This window comes from Pelodiscus sinensis, chromosome 4 (assembly GCF_049634645.1).
Source record: "Pelodiscus sinensis isolate JC-2024 chromosome 4, ASM4963464v1, whole genome shotgun sequence".
Classification (NCBI taxonomy): domain Eukaryota; kingdom Metazoa; phylum Chordata; order Testudines; family Trionychidae; genus Pelodiscus; species Pelodiscus sinensis.
Window position 1 is genome coordinate 31388887 of NC_134714.1, and position 24357 is coordinate 31413243.

The window sequence follows — 24357 nt, forward strand, 5'->3', positions numbered from 1 at the left end:
TTTTTTTTTTTTTTTTAAATGTAACATATGAAGAATTAACAATCTGGATTTTTAACAATCATTCCTCGGTTTTAACATGCATCTGATGAAGTGGGTCTTTGCCCATGAAAGCTTATGCTCCAATAAATCTGTTTGTCTATTAGGTGCCACAGGACTCCTTGTCACTTTTGCAGATTCATACTAACACAGCTACCTCTCTGATACTCATTCCTCTGTTTTAGGTGCCCTTCGTTTTAAGAGAAAGATAATTGGATTGAAGGATGAATTCTACAACCGCTACATAATGAAAAGCTTTTTGTTTGAACCTGTGGTCAAAGCATTTCTCAACAATGGATCCCGCTATAATCTGATGAACTCTGCTATAATAGAAATGTTTGAATTTATTAGGGTGGTGAGTACTATCACATCTCGAATGACCAATTTTAGTTTTTATAGTAGATCATGTATACTTGGAGTTAAATAGACTTTAAATTTATGATACAGTTATGGATGCCCAGTTAATTCTGATGGAACCATCATGGGACCCCTGGAAATCCATAATTTAAATAAAGTGTTGTATGTACTGCTGTTTGAAAATACTTCCTTTGTTTCCAGAGCTATGTTTAGTGAACGTACAATGTTGAAGTTGCCCTGCATTGTGCCCAAACTTGAAAAGAGTTGTATAAACTAACTCTAGATGGAATTTTTTTCTGGAACATATAATATCTGAAATATAGATGTAATTTAAAATTAGATACGTGAACACAATAATTGTATACTCGGGGGGTGTCTGTAATAATTCTACGGAATATGGAAAGAAGTGTTAATCTACTGGATGATGTAAGATTTCTTCATGGAGCTATAAGGAATTAGTCAAATCTCTCCAGAGAACTGTTTTCTCCCCCATCTGCCAATTTACCCAGACTCTGGCAAGATGCTGTCTCACCTTAAGATCCATAAGGTGGCAGGTGGCTTGATATCGTTGGGTTGGGATGGTGGTCAGGGGCACATTCATAATTTCCCCCACTAGTCTCTGGAAATTACTTGGGAAATGTAACAGATCCTGGAGCTTTATGAATTTTCTGTGATAAGGATCCTCCCACTTGCATGGGCCCCCAGGGTAGGGATGTAATAGTGTAGTTGATTAACTGATAAACCGATAACCAAAAGCTTATTGGTTAATGCTATAGACTACGCTCATTCCTGCCAGTAACTTTTTTAGCAGGCTGACCAGCAGCCTGGCTTAGTCCCAGCTTGCCCTAGGTCCAGGATCTGCCCCCACTGTGGCTCTGCATTTAAAATGTATTTAGGAGCCAGGTGGGTAGTCAGACTGGCTCAGTTGCAGCTCGTGCTGTGTCCAACCTCAGACCCGATCCCCTTTCCCCCGAACAGGGGCTGCTGCCACCCCTGTGCTGCTGCCTCTGTATCAGAGGCAGCAGTGTGGGGTGGCAGGAAGCCGGTCTGTGGGGGGAGCTGGTTTTAAACTGGCTCCCCTCGTGGAACAGCTACTGTATCAGAGGCAGCAGCGTGGAGTGGCAGGGTGCTCCTCTGGAGTGGGGCTGGATTGCACTGGATGCTAGCCCCATCCCTAAGGACTATAGAATCAGTGAGTAAACAATAATTCATGAGGTTAATCTACTATTCAATTAACTGGTATTTAACATCCCGATCCCTGGCCTTGACTACCCTGGGATAATCATTGTTGATAGGACAGACTCAGTGGATTGAAATTTCTGGAAGTGAAAGAGAGATTTGTGTTTGAAGCTGCAGAGTCAGAGGGCCCTGATTTCCTACTGGTCCATAAAGTGCTGTGGGATTGGGAGCTAGCTGCACAGCTCATTCTGTGGAGAAATAAACCACTCTTTCCTCTTGTCTTCCCTCTCATATAAAGATATAATTATTTGTTTTTGTCTCTTTGTTTAGTAGTGGGTTTTTTCTCTTCCCCCCTCTCCAGAGTTAAAGGTATTCACCACCTTGTTTTGTTACAACAGATACAAGAAGACTGACTGACTTGCAAAATTTGCATAAATTGCCTTAGAGGCTTTAATATTTAGAGTTGCTTTCATAGTTTTATACTTACTTTGTATACGGTTTTTTACCTTGTTTTAAGTTTTGAAGACTACGATACAAAACTGTTACTGTTCTCTTATTATCAGATTATTAATGAGAAGTTAAGTACCATGTTTCAGCTACACTGGTATTTACAGTATTTGTTTTTAATGAATAAATTACAATGATATTACTCTGAAGGTACTTCATGACTATTGTATCCCTCCATATCTTTGCCATATACTACTGTATGTTTTATTGTAACAAATAAATTTGGTGGTGATGGGGGACTTGAACTATACAGACATATGTTGGGAAACTATCACAGCAGAGCACAGATTATTCAATAAATTCTGGACTACATTGGAGATTTTATTTCAGACGATTGAGAGCTACTGGGGGGAAGCTGTTCTAGATTTGATTTTAACAAATAGGGAGGAACTAGTTGAAAATTTGAAAATGTAAGGCAGCTTGGGTGAAAGTGATCATAGAATCAAGAACTCTGATTTCAAGGAACGGTGGAAGGAAGAACAGCAAAATAGAGACAATGGATTTCAGGAGGCAAATTTTAGTAAACTGAGAGGAGATCTGATAGGTAAGATCCCATGGGAAGGATAACAACTTTTGATCCCATGGGAAGGAAGACCAAAAGGAAAAAGGAAGAGAGTTGGCAGTTTTTCAAAGGGACATTATTAAGGGCCTAAAAGCAAACGATTCTGCTGCATAGGAAAGATAGAAAGTATGGCAAGAGACCACCTTGGCTTAACCAGTAGATCTTACATGATCTGTTAATCTAAAAGAAGTATTGTAAAAAGTGGAAACTAGGTCAAATTACAAAGGATGAATATAAACAAATAATGCTAATATGCAGGGGCAAGATTAAAAAGGCAAAGACACAAAACAAGCTCAATCTAGTTAGAGACACAGAAGGTAACAAGAAGATATTCTACAAACATATTAAAGCAAGAGGAAGACCAAGAACAGGGAAATACAACCCTGATGGGGCTACTATAAGGTAGGGATGCAAGTGACTAGTCAAATGGGAGTGCTGGGAGGACCAGTAAAGAGGGAGAAACACTGACAGGAAACTTGGAAATGGCAGATGTGCTTAATGACTTCTTTGTTTTGGTTTTCATCAAGAAGACTGATGGTGACCGGATGCCTAATATAGTGAATGTTAGCAGAAATGGGGTAGGTTTAGAAGTTAAAATTAAAAAAATAGAACAGGTAAAAAATTACTAACAAAAGTTGGATGTCTTCAAGTCACCAGAGCCTGATTAAATGCATCCTAGAATACTCAAGGAGGTATCTGAACCTTTAGCGATCATCTTTGAAAAGTCACGGGAGAGATTCCAGAAGACAGGAAAAGGACAAACATAGTGTCCATCTATAAAAAGGGAAATGAGAACAACCCAGGAAACTACAGACCAGTCAGTTTAATATCTGTGCTAGGAAAGATAATGGAGCAAGTAATGAAGGAATTCATCTGCAAACATCTGGAAGATAATAAGGAGATAGGTAATGGCCAGTATGGATTTGTCAAGAACAAATGTCAAACCAATCTAATAACTTTCTTTGATAGGATAACAACTTTTGTGGATAAAGGAGAAGCAGTGGATATTGTATGCCTAGACTTCAGTAAAACATTTCATACGGTCTCGCATGACCTTCTTATCAATAAATTAGGGAAATACAACCCTGATGGGCTACTAATAAGGTAGGGATGCAAGTGACTAATCGACTAGTCAACTGGGGGTGCTGGGAGGAGCCGGCTTAAAAGCCAGTTCCCCCCAGCTCTAGCTCTGTGGGAGGAGATGGGTGAAGCGGCGGCCAACTTTGAAATGTACAAGAGTCCCCAGTGGGGACTTTCTGTAGCGGTCTGTTTTGGGACCAGTTCTGTTCAATATCTTCATCAACGATTTAGATGTTAGCGTGAAGAGTATGCTTATTTAGTTGGCAGATATACCAAGCTGGAAGAGGTGACAAGTGCTTAGGAAGATAGGGTCATAATTCAGAATGATCTGGAGAAATAGTCTGAGGTAAATAGGATGAAGTTCAATAAGGACAAATGCAAAGTATTTTAAGGAACAATGAGTTTCATGCACAGAATGGAAAGCAACTGTCTAGAAGGGGAGTACTGCAGAAAGGCTCTAGGGATCAGAATGGACTATAAAAGTTAAACATGAGTCAACAGTGTGACATTTGTCGAAAAATAAGATTCTGGGATGCATTACAGGAGTGTTGTGAGCAAGACACAAGAAGTCATTCTTCTGCTCTACTCCATTATGATTAGGCCACAGTTGGAGTATTGTGTCCAGTTCTGGGCACCACATTTCAAGAAAGGTGTAGATAAATTGGAGAAGGTCCAGAGAAGAGCAACAAAAATGATATAGGTCTAGAAAACATGAGATATGAAGGAAGATTGAAAAGAATTTGGCTCATTTAGTTTGGAAAAGAGAAGACTGAAAGGGGACATGATAGCTGTTTTCAAATATCTAAAAGGATGTAATGAGGAAGAAAAATTCTCCTTGGCCTTTGAGGAAGAAAAATTATTCTTGGCCTTTGAGGATTAGACAATAAGCAATGGGCTTAAATTGCAGCAACGAAGGCTTAGGTTGGACATAAGGAAAAACTTCCTAACTGTCAAGGCGGTTAAACACTGGAATAAATTGCCTAGGAAAGTTGTGGAATCTCCATCACTGGAGATATTTAAGAGCAGGTTGGATAGATATCTATCAGGGATGATCTAGAGAGTGCTTGGTCCTGCTGTGAGGGCAGGGGACTGGACTTGATGACCTCTTGAGGTCCCTTCCAGTTCTAGTATTCTATGATTCTATGAAAATAAATTTGTCGTCTTGAATTAAAGTCATGTTGGTTTTTATTGTACTTTTCCTATAGGAAGATATAAAATCATTAACAGCTCATGTAATAGAGAATTACTGGAAAGCACTGGAAGATGTAGATTATGTGCAAACATTTAAAGGATTGAAACTACGATTTGAACAACAAAGGGAAAGACAAGATAATCCCAAACTTGACAGGTAAATGTCTATGTAAATCTATTCATTAATACTTTGGTGCTAAATTGTCTTTTAGGATACAGTCATGTGTATTTCTGTTCCCCATCAGGAGCCATTAATAATTCAGATCCTTCGCTGTTTGCAGCTCAGGTCTTGCTGAACAGATGTGGTTGACAGTGTGATTTCCAGATCTGTGTTGCTCAAACACCTAGCCAGGGTTCAACAGATATGTCTTAAGTCTGCATCTAAATTTAAGTGTGTGGAAGAGTATAATAAATGCAGAGGATTTCTCTATTCTAACTTAAATTATCCTAACTGGAGCTAAAAATATTTGAAGCTCATTCTCTAAAAAATAAGATTCTCAAAAGTATTTTAAAGATTATTTTATTCTGGATTATCACTGACTTTTTTTTCTTAAATCATATATATATAAACCATTTTTGGTTCAGTAACACCCTTTTAGATATTTGAAAACAGCTATCATGTCAGCAAAGAATCAGGATTACAGCATATCTGTTTTAAAATGACAGATTTTTTTAATAGAACTATCATGATTTTTATTGCTTATACAATAAAAACACGGTACAATACACAGTTTTTATTGCTTGTACATTAATGCTTATATTTCAGATTGAGAGTCTGAGTTATTACTTATACATTGCGTTAAATATTATTAATCTGAATTGTTAGTATCCAATGCCTAGTAAATTGGCATTTCAGTATATGAAAATGCAAACTCTAGAGCTTTTATATTAGCACTAAAAGACTTACCCATTGCTGCCCAGGTCCTTCAGGGAAGGAGACTAGCAGAGTGGGGGGTAGGGATGCAGAAGTCAGGGCAGGGCCTGGGGATGGAGGGTTGTAGGATTCAGGGTGAGGGGTTGAGGGACTCAGGGCAGAAGGCGAGGCATGTGAAGGGACTTAAGTGGCGGGGGGGGGGCTTTTCTCTCTGCCTCCACTTCCTGGCCAGCCAGGGTCCTTTCTCTTGCTTCTCTGATCCTAACTTTGACTAAGGTCAGGGTTTGGTTGTGCCAGGAAAAATAGGAAGTCCTTCGCATAAGTGCGGGATGGGGGGGGGGGATGCATGCGTGCTTGCTTGCTTGTTGCCTGAAAGAAACAGTGTGCTGAGCTTGTGTCTGTTTGTCTGAACAGTTATTCCCAGTTTTAAAGGCACCACATAGTCTCTACTTAATTTATTGATTTAATCTGATTTAGAAATGCATTGCCCTTTGTTAAAAATATAAACAAAAATCTCTCTTTGCCCCTTTATGGAAATAGCCCAACACAGAAGAAATTTTTCTTTCCTATTCAGTTGGGAGAAAAACAGAACACTTAAGAGCTAGATTGTCCTTTACATTTAGCAAGTGATAGGGGATAGCGCACAGTTGTTCTGCCTGAGAGCAGCACCAGGAAAGAATTATGGCCCAGAGAGAAACAGTTGGCTCAACTTTTCTCCTCCTGTGTTTGTAGTGAATACGGAGGCAAGCTTCCCACTCGGAGGCAGCATGGGAGAGTGTCTTGCTCTCATTTACATTCCTTTATAGCCTCATAAGCCAAGCCCTAAATGAAGCATGCAAAAATTCCAAAGATTTGATTACCCAGTTTAGTACATGAAATACTTTGGTTGATAGAGAAGACCACAGTATTGCCCATTGGAAGTGTTCAAATCTAGTGAGTCAAGCCACCAAAGACATGAGCTAACTTCTGTAAGCTACACACCTGTGAGGTGTCTCAGCTATTTTCTGAGATCTGCTCTGTAGTTGAAAGCTCCTGTGCAGGCAGGGAGCTCAGCTGACCGGTGGGGCATCTTGCTAAGCAGCACCTAAACAGAGCTGTTCTGTGCTTGAAACTTGAGCAGCTCCCAGAGCAGGTAAAGAAAGGAGATGAGAGAATAAGTGGCTGGTAGGAGTGATGGGGGAGGAGGAGAAAGGGAAGGGAGTAATTGGCTGAGGAGGAGTCAGAGGGGAGGGGAGTTTGGAGAGTCCTGTCTGTACGAAGAGAGAGAAGCAGAAACTCAGAGCACTCAAGCCTCCTGGGAAGGGGGAGATATAAGGGGCTGACTCTGAGGTAGGTGGGGGAAAGAGGGAGGGGGGTGGGTGCTGGCATCTGTGCAGTGAGGTGGAGGAAGGAGTGTCCTTGATTGGCTTGCTGCAGTCCTCTGGCTGGCTGGGATGTAGGGGGGAGAGGGAGAACAGGCTGCATGGTATGTGTGCGGGCCAGGAGGATATTTGCATGATTACATTTCAAACAAAGTTTACATAGGTGTTAATGGCTTAAGACAAGATAGAAAAAAAAATTTAACAGAATTTTTTTGGAGTGTTGCAGACATCTAAAACTGATCTTCATGATTTTTTTTTTTAAATCTTGTTAAATTACTATATGGTATATTTTGTTTCATTACGGCCAGATGTTTGCTATGTGATAGAGTTTCTGGTTCTTGTGAGTCAGAAATAGCAAGTACTAAGTGTGATGCTAGTTGTTTTCTAAGATGACACTTTATTTGCAAGCTCTTTGGAACATGCATCTGTCTACAAACTAAGGATGCTAACTAACAAGTGATTTACTAGTCAGGTATTCAATGGAATTTCCATCAACTAATCGATAGGCACTTCCACATTCCTCCTTTGAAATGCACAAGAGCCAACATTGGGGCGTTTGTACATTTCAAGGAGGAATGCGGAACTGCACATGCAGTTCAGGGCCAGCGGGAAGTCCCGCTGACTCCAGGCTCCACGAGGGCGCTTACCCTTTGAAATGCACAACAGCCCTTGCGGGCTCTTCCACATTTCAAAGCGGAAGCACCCACATGGAGCCCAGAGTCAGCAAGACTTCCCGCTGGCCCCAGGTTGCACGTGGCCTGTCAGCTTTGAAATGTACAAAAGTCCCCAGCGAAGGCTCTTGTGGGGAAGCGCCCTCATGGAGCCAAGGGTGAGTGAGGGACTCCCCTGCTGACCCTGGGCTCCATGATGCACTGCCACTTTGAAATGCCATGCGGAGCCCAGAGTTAGCTGAAGATTTCCCAGCTGACACTGGGCTGCACGCAGCATTTTCTGGAACCTGGGATCAGCTGGGGACTCCCCAGTTGACCTCAGACTCCACACAGCATTTCTGCAGAATGCGGGATCAGCTGAGGACTCCCCAGCTGACCCCGGGCTCTGTGCGCTTTGAAATGCCGTGCGGTGTCTGCCCCAGCTGAATCCGGATTCCACAGAAATGCCGCAGGAGTCCCTAGCTGGCACCGGGCTCCACGCAGCACTGCCACTTTGAAATGCGAGACTGCGCCATGGGGCAGTGCCACACAGATATGAGGATCAGCTGTGCAGTGCTGCCCCATTGAAATGCAGCCACAGCCTTTTGAAGCGGCCGCAATGCGTGGAGCCCAATATTCTTCCTGTCCCTCCCCCCCACCCTCTTTGCTGCCTTTATATGATTTGCATTTGCTTATTGGATAGTCGACTAATCCTCAACATCCTTACTACAAACCTGAAGCCATGTGTTAATTTGTTCTGGGGCTTCTAATCTTTGAGTTTTCTTGCCTCTAAGGTGCTGCAGGACCATTGGTTGTTTAAGATTTTTTCAGTTACAGACTGACACAGCTACCCCTCTCAGTCTTTGAGTTTGTGACACACAAGGTGAAAGTTTCAAACCAGGAGAACTTTATCTGTTTTTACAGCATGGATCCTAAACATTCCCCAGAGAAACTGTATAAGCCTTAATGAATGCCTTTTACTCTCCTTTCTAGTGTCAGTAAATATTGTATTAGCTATCGTTTCAACTAGAAATAGCATTTGCCTCACAGATTTGTTTAGCATCTTAAAACTGAGCTATGTGTGGATAATATGCATTTTGGCATGTTTACTATCTTGAATTGTTAGAAAGGATAAAGATACATGCACTCCAAGGGTAGTGTTAATTTTCTTTTTATTTTATTTCATATTAAATATTGCAAGAATTGCTCCTTGTTAACAATCTTTTGTTTTAATATATTCCACATGTATGTACTGCTTTTTACGTGTGTGTGTGTGTGTGTGTGTGTGTGTGTGTGTGTTTTATTTGTATTGGTGGTGCACATCTATATACTGCCTCAATATTGGTGTTGCAAATTTTAACCCACCCCAAAAAAATTCAGCCTGCCCAAAGATAGAAAAACTTGGAACACTGGACATGAGTTGTTGAAAACAAAATGTTTTGGATTCTTATTGGCCTCCTGATTTGGTGTAGGTTTCACATTTTAAAAGATTTTTCTCTGCACTTTAGAGTAAAAACTTTTTTTTTTTAAGTGAAAGATGAGAATCTTTTGTGATTGCCTGACTTGAGAAACTGGATTTTAAAAATATATATATATTGTCAGATTCATAATAAAATTGAGTTGACAATGACACCTTGTTCTATTAATATAATATTTTCATCTGTCAGTGTAATTGCACTATAAGAAGACATGAGTCATAGTTTTAAAATGTCCTTTGTTTATTTTAGCGATTATAGATTGATATTCTGACAATACTCCATAATTTACTAGTACTGTTAATAATTTTGTTTAAAAATATAAAGGCTATTCTTATTAAGATTTACAGTCCCTTTGGAGAGAGTGGTGAAGTGTGTGTGAATGCGCTTATTAGTAAGGTTTTACTTTTCTACGCTACAACCTTTTCATTTGTTGCATTGCTTTATGTAGTCCATGTAAAGTAAATAAAGATACAAGTTGCAGGATGACTTTTTAAAAAAAATAAAATACTGATCTTTTTGACAATATTTTTGTCTATAAAGTTATGCCATCCTGGCTTATTCCAATATTTATGTAAACTTAAGTGATACTTGTATCTCACAAGCCTTAAAAACTGTTTGTTCCACAGCATGCGTAGCATCTTGAGAAACCATAGATACCGGAGAGATGCAAGAACCCTAGAGGATGAGGAGGAAATGTGGTTTAATAGTGATGAAGATGATATGGAGGATGGTGAAGCAGTTGTGCCCCCCTCTGACAAAACTAAAAATGAAGATGACATTATGGACCCTATCAGTAAATTCATGGAAAGGAAAAAATGTAAGTGACAGGAAGGGGAATGGTCATGTATCTTGTTTAAATGAAGGGTATTTTCATATAAAACTTTATTGTTTTAGAATTTGATACATGCAACTAAATTCAAACCATGTTTATTTTGAACTATTTTAAAGGCATAAAACTGCAAAAATCATGTTCTTAATGAATTTGCTGCATCTTTTTAAAGCACTGAAATGAAAAAAATGTTCATAGCTTTATAATTAAGTTGTCAATGCACTGTTTGCTTAATTTATATCTAGTTGGTTTGGTTTGTACATTCAGCAAATAGCAAAAGTATATTCATTTTTCTCCTTCCATCAAGATACAAGTGAAGTTAGAGATGCAACTTCTGTAGCAAAATAATAAACATTTTATAACTCCTCCCAATGACTTCTGTCAATAAATGTATCCACTCAAAAGTATATTTCTTTCTACAGTGAAAGAGAGTGAAGAAAAGGAGGTTCTTCTAAAAACTAATCTTTCTGGTCGTCAGAGCCCAAGTTTCAAACTTTCCTTCTCCAGTGGTACAAAAACTAACCTTACCAGCCAGTCATCTGCAAGTAACTTGTCTGGCTCTCCAGGATCGCCAGGATCTCCAGGGTCACCAGGATCACCCGGATCAGTTTCTAAAAGCACATCTCAGATGGCAGCTATTACTACCAAGGTATTTTTCAACTTCAATTGGTCAAATTTTTGTTCTTGTTGTAGCTGCAGCAAATTTAGAGCCATTCTGATCACTTACATAAATCTAAGTTATTTACAGTAGTTTAAGCATGAGTTCATCGTAGGGATGTTAAATTTAGATTAATTGGCTAGTTGATGCAATTTGCATCGACTATTCAATTAGTCTATAAGGGCACCTCCGCTTTCAAAAGCCAAAGCACTATTAGGAGCACAGGGTCAGCGGGGGACTCAAGCAGTCCCCTACTAGCCCCGGGCTCCTCACAGTATTTCAAAGCGGCAAGGCTGCATGGAGCCCAAGGTCCCCCGCTGACCTCAGGTTCCACACAGCCCCAGGCTGCACGCAGCATTTCAAAGTGGCAGTGCCATGTGGAGCCCAGGGTATGGCCCCAGGCTCCACGTGGTGCTGACACTTTGAAAGCACCTTCTCCTCCCCCGCCCCCACCCCCGGACTCTTTCTGATAGGCAACAAAGTGCGGGGTGGGGGAGAAACTAGTCGACTAGTGTGTCGAGTTTCCAATAAGCAAATGCTTATTGGATAGTCAACTAGTCATTCACATCCCTAGTTCATTGTGGTAGAGTCTAAGGATGGGAGCAGGAGCCGGTGCTTCAGGGTGGGGGAACCGGCTTAAAAGCTGGTTCCCCCACCTCCCCCCAACACAGTTTCTGCGGGAAGCTGGCGGTAGCGGGGACATGGCCTTCGTGGCTCGCGCCTGGTGGTCCCCCTGTTGCACTCCAGCCTTTTTTTACATTTAAGGTTGGAGTGCAGCAGGAGGACCTGGCGCGAGCCGGGAATCATCTGGCCTGGCTCACGTCGGGTCCCCCGCTGTGCTTCAGCCTTTTAAATGTATTAAGAGCCTGCTGTCTCTTAATACATTTAAAAGGCAGAGCCGCAGTGGGGTTAGCTCTCAGGGTCGGGAGCTAACCCCTCTGTGGCTCCCCCGCTTATCGACTAATGACTAGCCAATGGAAAATCCATCTACTAGTTGATCAGTTGATTAAATTTAACATCCCTTGTAGAATCCTTTGCACATTTTCCTGGTCTCTAGTACTTTGGAAGAGCTTTGACCTAATATAAACAAAAGGAGTATTTAAATCAGTTTTCATGAACAAACTTGTTCACAATTAAAACAAAAAAATACAAAGTATTTATTGTATATATTCTCCACTTCAGAGGCAACATGTGAGGTAGGGATGTAAAGGGGGCCCTCCTCTGCCCGCCCCCCCCCCCCCCCCCCCACTCAGCAAGCGGGGTGAGGAGGCAGTCAGCAGGGACAGAGCCTCTGGGTGGCTTGGAGGCTAGGTGGGAAGCGGGGCAGTTGCTGACACCCGCAGTAGGGGTCCTTTTTCTCCCTCCCCCTACACTCACCCGCAGTGGCACGGGAAGCAGAACAACATGGCCCTAGCTCATTCCACTTGCCCAGTGCATCGCTCAGTGGAGGGACAGGACGACCCCTGCACTACTGGTGGGAACCAGAGTGGTGTGACTGGGGGAGCAGAGTGAGCTGAGGTCATGTTATTCAGCTTCTCCTGCCGCTCCCAGGGTATGTGGACCTGTGCTGGGGACCCCCAGCCCTGATAGTGCCCCTAGCCACGCTAGTTGGGGGAAGAAGTGGGGTTTTGATTCCATAGGGAAACTGGATGGGTAAAAATAATTTGCTGTTGAAAGAGTTAATGGAACTATTTCCTAATTTTGCTGCACACCACCATATGTCCCTAGTAGCAATTCTTATAGCGGTATCAAGAATCCTACAGCTATTTTATTAGCTGTGGCCATATGCTCTTGGAGACAGTTGCTGTATGCCACAACACGTGATTATTAAATCTTGCTTGGGAAGAAATTTGGCTTTTTTTCACTTGGCTGTTTTCAGGTGGGGAACACTAAAATAAAAAATGTATTAAAAAGGATTATCAGAGAAAAGGAGCATATTAAAACTCCAGCACTGTATTTGTAAATGTATTTAATTATATTTTGTCCTAAAATTATATTTAACAGTAGTTGTGTATTATTGAGCTTGGTTTTCACGTATAGAGACTAGAATTTCATGGTAACATAAAACTGCTAAGAAAACCTACACTAGTACTGAATTCTTCCATTTTTGAAAAGTCGCTTGGATCTTTCTGTAATCTTTTTTTCTCCCAAAAACCTGGAAATGAGACCACTTCATTTTTAAAAGCCTGGCTGCTTTTTCTTCACCTCCATATCTCATTTTTGTTCTCTTAGTAAAAGTTTTCTTCTACCATTCCTAGCACACCTGCAAGAGAAAAGCCTGGTTGGGAAGAGAACTAATGTGAGATTCCCGTAGAAATGTGTACTTCAGATTCTTCTGTAGGTGGCAGATTTGTCCCACCAGTGGAAGGAGCAATAGGTCAGGCATTCATATAATTTAGCTTGGTCTCCAGGAAATTCCCTGTCCTGTGGAGGTTTTTGTACCCTCACCAGCTTGTGGTAGCCTTGCTGCTCATCCTAGCAGCAAAGCAGAGTTAGAGCTCCGACATCTTTTTATGATGATCCTTATATTAGGTGTTCTTCAGGACAGAGGGAATCCCACTAAAACATAAATATGGGAGGAACTCTACCCCAGTGCAATCATAAATCACCATGCAGAGGAATATGAGAGTGTGGGATGTTGCAACAGAGGAAGCTTTTCTGTTCTAGAATGACAGGAAACTCCTCTTACATGTAGGAAACTCCTCTTACAATCCCTCTTCCTCCATGTCAGACCTCCCAAGCAATCAATCTAGCTGTAGGTATAGTTTTGCATGTTGAATTGTTAGACTGTGGTAAATGTCAGCTGGTCCATAGTACAGGCAGTCCCCGACTTACGCGGACCCGACTTATGTCGGATCCGCACTTACAAACGGGGCTTTTTTCGCCCCAGAGCTCGCGGGCGGCGGGACCGCCCAGAGCGCAGCAGTCCCGCCACCGCGTCCTCCGGGGCGAGAAAAGCTGCTCCGGGTCTCCCTGGTGTGCTGGGGGGAACTCCCCAGCACAGCAGGGAGACCTGAGCAAAGCCACACAGGCGGCGGGATCCTGCTGCCCACGCGGCTTTGCTCCTTTGCCCCGGAGAAAAGCTGCACAGGCGGCGGGGTCCCCCGCCTCTGCGGCTTTGCTCCTGTCTCCCTGCTGTGCACAGCTAATGCACAGCAGGGAGACAGGAGCAAAGCCACAGAGGCGGGGGACTCCGCCGCCTGTGCGGCTTTGCTCTGGGGTCCGCCGCCTGTGCGGCTTTGCTCGGGTCTTCCTGCTGTGCTGGGGGAGGAGGACTCCCCCTCAGCACAGCAGGGAGACAGGAGCAAAGCCACAGAGGCGGCGGGACCTCTGCACCTCCGCTGCTTTGCTCGGGTCTCCCTGGTCTGCTGGGGGTGGAGGGGGCTTTTGTTGCGGGACGCCTGGGGTAGAGCAGCTGGGGTGCTTCCGGGTTGGTCCTGTGGGGACCTACCTGGCAGCGCCCCAGCTGTTCTGTCCCAGGAGTCCAGATTCAGCCGCTGTTGAAACTGATCAGCGGCTGATTCCAGGAAGCCGGGGGCAGAGCAACTCTGCCTAGGGCTTCCTGTAGGCAGCCGCTGATCAGTTTCAGCAGCGGCTGAATCTGGAGCCAGTTCCGACTTAGGGTATGTCTACACTACAAAGTTAGTTCGAACTAACGGACGTTAGTTCGAACTAACTTTAATAGGCGCTACACTAGCGCTCCGCTAGTTCGAATTTGAATCGAACTAGTGGAGCGCTTAGTTCGAACTAGGTAAACCTCATTTTACGAGGATTAAGCCTAGTTCGAACTAGCTAGTTCGAATTAAGGGGTGTGTAGCCCCTTAATTCGAACTAGTGGGAGGCTAGCCCTCCCCAGGTTTCCCTGGTGTCCACTCTGGCCAACACCAGGGAAACTCTATGCCCCCCTCCCAGCCCCGGACCCCTTAAAGGGGCACAGGCTGGCTACGGTGCCCGTGCCAGGTGCAAGCCTGCCAGCACCCAGCCAGCAGACCCTGCACCTGGCACAGCACAGAGCCACCCACCCGATGTCCCCCAGCCCACCCTCTCTTCCCGGGACCAGGCTGGCGGCTCCCAGGAGCTTGCCCTGGACCGCAAGAGGCGGGCACCTTCCTGGGCTAGTGCAGACATCGTGGACCTTGTCCACGATCTCCGCACTAGGCACAGGAAAGTGGCCGGCTAGGGCAGGAGAGCTGCCAGCCTGGCCACCCAGGAGCAGGTGTGCATGAAAATCAAGGGGGTCCACTGAGACCCCCGACCCTGAGCCCTGAGCTTACAATGGCCGTCCTGGGTCAGACCAAAGGTCCATCTAGCCCAGTAGCCTGTCTGCTGACAGCGGCCAACCCTAGGGACCCTGGAGGGGATGGACCGAAGACAGTGACCAAGCCATTTGTCTCGTGCCATCCCTCTCCAGCCTTCCACAAACTTTGGGCAGGGACACCACTCCTACCCCCTGGCTAAGACCACTCCATGGACCCAACCTCCATGACTTGATCTCACTTCCCTTTAAACTCTGTTCTAGTTGTAGCCTTCACAGCCTCCTGCAGCAAGGAGTTCCGCAGGTTAACTATTTGCTTTGTCAAGAACAACAACTTTCTCATACTAGTTTGAAGCCTGCTACCCATTCCTTTCCTTTGGTGTCCTCTAGTCCTTCTTTATGGGAACTCAGGAAGAACTTTTCTGAATGCACCGTCTCTACCCAACCCCTGCTTTTAGAGACCTCTATCCTGTCCCCCCTCCGTCTCCTCTTTTCTAAGCTGAACAGTCCCAGTCTCTGTAGCCTTTCTTCATCTGGGACCTGTTCCCAACCCCTGATCATGTTAGTTGCCCTCCCTTCTCCCAGCCTTTCTCTTCCCCTCTCCCACCTCCTTTTCCCAGTCTCCCCCCAGTTTTGTTCAATAAAGACAGAGTCAATGTTGGAAGAAACGTTATCTTTATTTTGTACATCAGGAATGGGGGCTAGGGAAGGGTAAGTGGAAGGAGGTAAGGGAGGAATGGGGTATGAACCCCCGATGGGGAGGACTGGGCTGGCTCTGCGGGCTTCTGGGGGTGGAAGCTCTCCTGCAGCCCCCCAAATACCCCCTCTCCCCAGATGGCAGCCTGCGGCAAGTGCAGCCGGGCTGATGGCCGAGTGGTGTGATGTGCCCAGTGTGGGTACTCCGGGCAATCCAAGCCAGAACTTCTTTGCAAGCGGGGCACCCCTTAGAACTGTGTGTCCGGGGTGGGGGTCGGGACCCTTTAAGCGCAGCCCTCGGCTAGCCTGAGACAGCATCTCCACGCTCTAAGTCCTCCTCTGATGCCCTGCCAGCACTGCTTCCAGCCATCCTTAAGCCCTGTTCAGAGTCCACTCAATGTGGACTTGCTAGTTCGAATTAGCAAAATGCTAATTCAAACTAGTTTTTAGTTCTAGACCTGTTAGTTCGAATTAGCTTAGTTCGAATTAGCGCTGTAGTGTAGACGTACGTACCCTTACATACAAATTCAACTTAAGAACAAACCTTTAGTCCCTATCTTGTACGTAACCTGGGGACTGCCTGTACTAGGAAAATCTTGTATTTACACTGTTGTTGTACAATTTGTTGGGTTATCTATTAAAACAGGACAATAGTGGTCTTTTTGTGTAAGGTGTCATCCTCCTAATTAAATATATACAATAATATATATGTGGATTCTGAATGTTTTGCTCTAAAATTGCTATAATTGTTCATATATGAGCCCATTAGAAATAACATTGCAATTAGATTTTCTAGCAGCATTTATTAGCTCATATTCTATATAGATATAGTGTTATGCTGTCTAAAATACTACCCTATGTTGTTTGTGTATAATGTACAATATACTTGGTGCATTTATACCCCCGCATACAGTGGCCAAAATATTCTAATTTGGGTGTCTAAAGTTAGGCACCTAAATGAGTGACTTGATCTTCAGAAGTACTTGCTTAGCCACAACTCTTGGTAGTCAGGTGTTGAATACATTCCAGAAATTAAAAAATATTGTAATAAATGGGCATTGTGGGTGTTTACTGCCTCCTAAGATCATCACTTATTTAGGTGCCTAAACATGGATGTAGATGCCTAACCATAGGCATATAAATTAGAATGTTTTGGTCAGCATATACAGTGTAGATAAGTTAATGTTGCCAGATATACTTTTTTGAATTTCCTAAAATCGTTTACATTTTGTAACCTTCACATCATATAATGTAGCTACTTTGCATATAATAAACATATTTAAAATTACTGTTGCTACTTAGTGAATTAGCATTAGTGAAAAGAGACCATATTATAAAATTATCCTAATTGATAATTCAATTTGAAGGATGTTCCATATTGTCTCTGAAGTTCTGCCAGATCGCTCATTGCTGCAGTCCAGTCAACTATCTTAGGTAAAGGAAATTTCCATCTTTGTACAGATAGAGCTGCAATGACAAATGCTTACTAAGTAGTTTTCATTTTCTTTAATTTCCACACAAATTATCCCTTCAGGTAGGATTGTTTGGAGGGGTATAACCCTCCTCCCCACCCCAACCCCTTTGTTTGTTTGTTTGTTTTTGTTTGTTTGGACTTATCATAATCAGTACTTGCAAAAGACATTACTTTTGTGCATGTTGGAGTATATTTTTATACAAAACTTCATACTTATCAGTATTCTTGTGCTTATAATATTTTCTGATATCTTTTGACATTGAACAGTATCTGGTTCATTTTTGTGTATGACTTGTTTACATTTTTTTCACAGGGAGGCTTAGTGGGGCTTGTAGATTATCCTGATGATGATGAAGAGGATGATGAAGATGAAGATAAGGAAGAAACTCTACCTTTGTCAAAGAAAGCAAAACTTGAGTCGTCATAATGGCAACGAACATCAATTCCAGTTGGGGAAAAAAGAAAACCTACTAATTTTTCAAATTTAAAAATAACACACAACAAAGCAGCAATCTTTTGTGAAAATACTGTGTGAGACACAGATCAGCCTTTACAAATTGATTTCTGCTAATCAAGTGCCAATTCAAAGGAGCAGAAGAAGGGGAAAATATTACATTTGGGGGAAGACTTACGCCTTTGAGCTCTCCAACTTGGACCACACATTGCCCTTTTCTCAGGGAAGGAAATGGAAACATAAAAAGCCAACAGGGCAGGAGTTTTGTTCATGGAACTCTGGATTGGCTGGTCAGTTGCTACAATCAGAATATGCTTTCTTGGACAATGTATGAGACTTTTGAAGAAAAGGCTGTCTTGCTATAATTCTTCACTAAGAATGCCAGCAGTTTCTTTGTATAAAGAGACCTGCCTTTGAAATCATACATTTTGAACATTTTAGTCAAGCTGCAACAGGTTTTAAAAACCTCTATGGGGGAAGGCCTGAATATAAAATTTCCTCTTTTTTTATCTGTTCCCTTTTGCCCTTTAAACTGCAGAATTTTTTGGAGGTGGGGGATTGGTCTGTCCCTTCTTGATTAAAGATTGAGTGGAATTCTAGATGTGGTCACTTTTGTGTCATAATTTTATTTTATTTTATTTTATTTTGCCCCCTGAGTGTATGCTTAGTTGTTGAGTATATATTTGGGACCATTAAAAATTTTTGATGTAATATAATCTCACTGTTGTGCTGGTACCTGTTTCACCCTGTGTAATTTTGTTCTGCATCACAAATCTTAATATGTGTAGGATTTTATGGAAGATGGTATAGTTTTTATTGAAAAAAATAATTCTTGCCACAATGTGCATACAAAAGCAATACTATTTTGTGACAAAATATTTTATATTAAACTTTACATCAGCAACTGTCTTGAGCAACGATTCAGGGAAATAGGGTGGAGTTAAAAAAAAAAGTTGAAGAAACCTATTAAGATGAAATTAGTATTCCAAAGAGATTTTGAAATATCATAACTGGAAACAGTAAAGGTATACTTATGAATCAAAATGGATGATGGATGATGATTTAGGAGTATCAATATATTGACACATTTGACTTATGAAAATAAAAAAAAGAGATAATTAAAGGTGAAGGAAAATCTGCATTAGTGGTATTTTTTAAACCTCTGATTCCCTTTGGAATACCAGTTTTAGAGTTGTTTATAAAGATGGCTCCAGGATTATTCATTTACTATAATACCATGTATTGATAAGTCTTCTGATACCTGACTGGAAAACAGACATTAAACTTTTAGTGCAACTCAGTGACCATATCTGTTTTCCAAAACTTACTTACTCTCAATTCTTAAGTTAAACTAAATGTTTCATACTACTTCCTTAGTTTCTTTTTCAAATGTAGACTTTATAAAGTAGAGAGATGTACTTTCAATAGGTAGCAAAGCAATAAGTGTTTTGTTAGTTAGAAATTAGTTTCATTCTTTTCCAAGCAAAAGATATCTGCTTAATGAGAAAATTGATGGCTCTTTGTTCATTCACACCACCAGGCTGTCACAGTTACAAATGTACCATTTTATAGTGGGATAATGATGGAGATGAGGATTTGACCACAGATAACAGCTTAGTGTTTAGTGTCTATAGGTAGAATGTTGCCTGGGACCTGACACGTTGCCTGTAAGGAGCCTACAAAAAATGCTTTTCAGATTGTGTACTAGTTGTCAGTGTCAACCCACTTTAACGTCATCTTTATTATACTTACGTAATTGGAGCGATTCCAGATTTAAATGAGAAAACACAGCAGGGCAGGGTAGAGTGTGAATTGGTGGTTTTAGCATAAAATGTTAGTTAATCATTCTTTTCACTAACTACTTTTTCTTCAAGTTACTTCTGACATCAGTTTTTCAGGTCCATTGTTACTCTGTAACGGGTGGGGAACCTTTTTGGGTCAAAACAAAAGATGAGAAACAAAATCAAAAGATACCTTCACCCAGCATCTGGCCCCCAGGCCTTAGGTTCCCCACCCCTTTTCTATAAGTTATATTCATAGTGTGTGGTTGTGATATTCTAGGATACTGGCTAGTCAGTATCACCACAGCCCTGTAACCTTCGGTGTTACAGTTTCTTGTTGAAGTAGCTCCCATTTGGTCTGCTCACAAATAGCTTTCCAACATGCAAACCACACCCTGAATATATGTTTGTGTGTAATTGCAGCCTGTCAGCCACACCTATGATAGCCGGAGTGCAGCCCTTCCTTTGCTTATACTGCAGGATAACTGCAACACAACCCCAGTCCCAAATTTTCCCACAGAACTATGTGTCCAGTATTGCCTAACTCTCTCCTGGTCAGTATAGATATTTTAAAGAAACATACCAGCTTATTGTTTCAAATAGCTATAAAAACATGTTGAATTAAAATCTGTTTTACCTAATCCAGTGTAAAACATAAATTTGAGCATCAGCAAAATTGAAAAGCTAGATCTGGCCAGATTGGAAAAAGAAGCGAGACAAAGGACATGAACACTAAGTCTGTACTAGACCGGGAATGTTGGCTTAAGGTATGCAACTCCAGCTATGCGAAATACATTTTGCATAGCAGGAATCCACTTACCTTAAGCCAACTGTGGCAACTTCCACACAGCGGGAGGACGATGGGAGCAAATGCTCTTTGTCAGCTTCCCTTACTACTTGCAAAAGGAGGAGTACCGGATGCCAGCAGAGGATGCCCTCAGCATTCAATTTACAGAGCTATACTAGATCCGTTAAATCAAATGCTAGAAGATTGACCTGCGGACCGTCAATCTTGTGGTGAGTATAGATATGCCCTAAGAATAGTAACCAGAGACTAAATTGAAGAAGAGGGAAGCTGCCCTCTTTGACCCATGGAGAGTAAGGAAAAAGAAACAGCTGCACTCTGGTGAGCCCTAAAAGATGAGAAGAAGATGAGAGAAGCAGCTTCCCATAAACAAGGTATGGATTTGAATGAAAAACAAAAATCATCCCTCCAAAAAGCCCTAGAAGCTGAGAAGTTGAAATAGGAAAAGGAAATGGCTTCCTTGCAGGCAGCTATGGAGCTGAAAAAGCATGAGGCCCAAGAAAATGCAGAGCAGAAACATAACCCAGACATGATTAGGAAAAAACCTGGACAGATCCCAGAGTCCCCATCCTCTGTCTCATTTAAAGGAACCATCAGTCGGGATAAGTTACGTTCTGTATGCAGGGAATGAGACTGCATTGACCTTACCACTTTTGAAAGGCATTATTATATGGGCAGCATTGACAAAGCTGTTCATTAGTTTGACTTGTATCCTGATATATCACAATGTTTTACAAAATTACAGTTATCAGTGAATTGTGTTGATGAGAAGTTTTAGATTGACAGCCCAAAAATTAGGTAATCTGTCACTATCTGAGCAGGTATAACACACAGTTGAAGTGTGAGTTTCCCACATTGCTTTGCTGAAGTGGCTCAGTGCTGACTTGAGGGGATTTATCTTTATTGGTGAAAGAGAGGTGGATACAGCCATCCACATAAATGTAATGTTTTTAATTTATCTGATCAGAAAGCTTATAGATATTCTGAAAGCCTGGTTAGTTGTAATTCAGTCCTGGAAATGTTATTGCTTAATCTATTGACTGCTTCACCATTATGGTAGGCTCAGCTGTGCCAAATAACTGGAAATGAGTGATACAATTGATGGTTATTGGACAACAATTTGAAAACCAATGGCTTAGTATTTCTCAGGATGTGTCACTTAAGAAGGGCAGCCACCACGGCAGGAACAGGTTCTACTGTTCATCAGCAAAGAGCCTAACAAGATTCTTGATATCTAATTGCTTCATGCTACTGCTTGCTAGTAATGGCAAATACTGTTTCTTCACAAAGATGCAGCTGTGTAGTCCACTTAGCAGGCATGCACACCTGCACTGGAGCCAGAGAATTTTGCCTCACAGCACCTGTAGAACACAGGTGCTTGTACTTCATGGCCATAGCCTCTCCCCTTACCATATGAGATGAAGCCACCCCTACTCAGTTCCTTCTTAACACCTACGAATGGCCTTAACCTCTCACCCTTTCATTATTTTAGAGTCTTTGTAGTTGTATATATTTAGTAATACCCATAGTGTGAAGTATTCCCCTGTGATGCTCTCACGAAGGCTTAAGTATTGCCCATTGTATGGGGAAGCAGTCCCTAACAATAATCCCCATGCAATAGTGCATACTATGCTTGGGTGAGGCCCATTTCAAAAAACAGGGTTCAATTTTTAGATCATTCATAAAACAGACTCATGGCTAAGGACCTTTGCTTAAATCGGTGCCTGCTCAAACAAACCAATGTTGCCTGCTTTTGATACTGAGATCCTTGCTGGCTCAGAGGTCACCCTTGTATTTTGAGAGTGCTGCTGATTCATACCCTGGAGCAAGTGCATCTGCAAAGAGATGGAGTCCTCCCCTCTTGAATGTGAAAAGGAAAAGGTCATATAAAATCCATCAAGATTTGACTCCGTGTTGGACTCTTCCACCTTCCCCCAAGAAGAGCATTGATTTGGCCTGGGAGTGGTGACAGCATGTGGGATGCTGTGAATATCTCTAATAAGTCTTACAAACCAACCCAAAGATAGGAGAATGAAAGCCACGTACTAACAATGTAATATCACTCCTATAATTCTAAAGCCAAAACAACCGGGACTCCAAGCGATGCTGGGACACTAAGACAGATGGCAGGGGCCTCAGCATAGCAGGCCTTCCCTATGAAGTCTGCTGTGTGGTGGAAGGCCTCCCACAGGAAGGATACTGGTTCATCTCATCAAGCCCGTTGCAGCCTTAAAGGCATCCAGCATGGAGGACGGGTCACTGGGCACTGCCTCCATCCTGGGGGAGTCCAGGAAGATGGGACTCGCTGCACGGATGGAGTCCTGCACAGTGGGACCATGGGGTCAGGAGTCCTTGAAGCCCGTTGAGGGAGTCAGCCCTGAGGTCAATGATGGTGCTACCAGAATAGGATTCGCTGTTTTGGAGGGCCACACCAGGGACAGAGAATGGCACCGAGCAGGGGCCATTAGGGACTTCCCATGGCAAGAGTCCTTTTCAGAGTTTTGAGCACTACAAGCAGAGGTGCTTGGTACCACATCTAGATAGCATGCATCCAAAGCAGATTCCATAAGGAGCTGCTTCACATGAGTGTCCCACTCCCTTCTGGTCCAAGGCTTAAAGGCCTTACAGATCTTGCACTGATCCAGTTGGTGAGCTACCCTGAGATACCGAAGACATGAGTCGTATGGTTTGCTGTTTGGCATGCATTTCAAGCAATCTCTGCACAGCTTAAAGCCCTGGGGCTGTGGCATGCTCCAAGCCCCTAAGAGACATGGGAGAGAAGGGAAGGGCCCTTCACTCCTACTGCTAAGTACTTAACTGACAAATAAATGAACTATCGAAACCTACCTAGTGATGAATTGTACTTGCAAAGCAAGAGGGCCAAATGTTTCAACAGTTGCCACTGGCAGTAAGAAGGAACTAAGGAAAGTCCGAGTTGGCTGAGTCATGTAACTGGCGCTGTGCCAGGGGGCTCCACAGATGGGTAGCAGCTAGAGTAAGAACTTTCTGGCAGTCATGCATGCAGCACACACACCACTTACTTGGAATACATATAAGCAAGCACCCAACAAAGTTTTTCTTTAGTATGTTTTTTGTTTGTTTGCTAGATGCATTAGGAGAAATTGACCCATGCTTCTCTTCTTCAATCTGAGGTTGTGGTCTGGAAATCCTTCTCCAAAAAGATCTGACAGAAAACAGACTGGCTCAGCAGCCTACACACTGATTTCCTACATCCTTGCCCCAAATAGTCTAATGTTACTGAGGTAGACAGGGCTAAATGCAGATATATAGGGAAAGCAGTATAGCCTGCTTTTAGTTGGCACCATTGAATGTGTATCTTTGGCCTGCCTCCAAGCCCTGCTGATCAGCACAAACATACGTTAAAGTGTATCCTTGAACACTTCTTGAAGAACCTTACAGGAAGTATAAAAAGTTTGCAGAGGAAACGAACACATCTTCCATGCTACTCCCCACTAGATCCATGAGTCCAATGTATGTCTCAGGAAATTCCACCAAATGTGTATAGTCACCCAACAAAGAAGACAGTCAATTAACCTAGATGACCCTTAAACAGGGTTAAAAGTTGGGCTGAAGACCACAGCAAGAACTCCACAATAATATAGCTGCCTTAAACCAGAAATTAAGTGACTATTCTGTGATGCAACTGAAATCAATTCATAATTCATAACAAGGCCTGGCCTGGGCAAGCAGGCTTTAAAAGCCAGAGGCAGAGCGACCACGGAGCGAAGCAGGCAGGAGCTGCAGACAAGGGAGTTTGACAAAGGGAGGCCTACGATGGTCAGGAAGACCTGCAACACCTGTGCCAGCACTGCTTTTGTCTCCTCCACCGGCGCCTGTAGCCAGACTGAGCACCTGAGCATAGATGCCTCTACCCAAATCCTGGTGTGGTTTTGCAGGGACTGTGGCTTGAAATTCCCACTTATTAATATCCAGGCTGGGGAGATCATCCAATGCAAAGGTGCCTGCTGGTGGAATCTCTCAGGCAGCAGGTGGGAGAGTTACAGAAGGAGGTGGCTAGTTGAGGAACACCCGCATCCATGAGAAATTCCTGGACCGTGTTCATGAGGAGACAGCTGAGGTAGCTGTCCCGATCACAGGACTGTTGACAC

The 24357-nt window shown here is 42.8% G+C and overlaps 1 protein-coding gene across 3 annotated transcripts in view; it reads left to right on the forward strand.

The window, feature by feature from the left end:
• Window positions 1–18780, forward strand: part of PPP4R3A (protein phosphatase 4 regulatory subunit 3A) — a 97640-nt gene extending 78860 nt beyond the window's left edge. For 2 of the 3 annotated variants that reach the window (XM_006135507.4, XM_025190961.2), the window contains 5 exons: window positions 222–391; window positions 4927–5069; window positions 9902–10092; window positions 10527–10753; window positions 17501–18780. In XM_006135507.4, coding sequence (XP_006135569.1) covers window positions 222–391; window positions 4927–5069; window positions 9902–10092; window positions 10527–10753; window positions 17501–17614 — 845 coding nt within the window. In that variant the 3' untranslated portion in view covers window positions 17615–18780. Of the gene's footprint in view, window positions 1–221; window positions 392–4926; window positions 5070–9901; window positions 10093–10526; window positions 10754–17080; window positions 17148–17500 lie in introns of all 3 variants that reach the window. The other variant, XM_025190962.2, reaches the window with a different exon arrangement.
• The last annotated feature ends 5577 nt before the right edge of the window (window positions 18781–24357 follow it).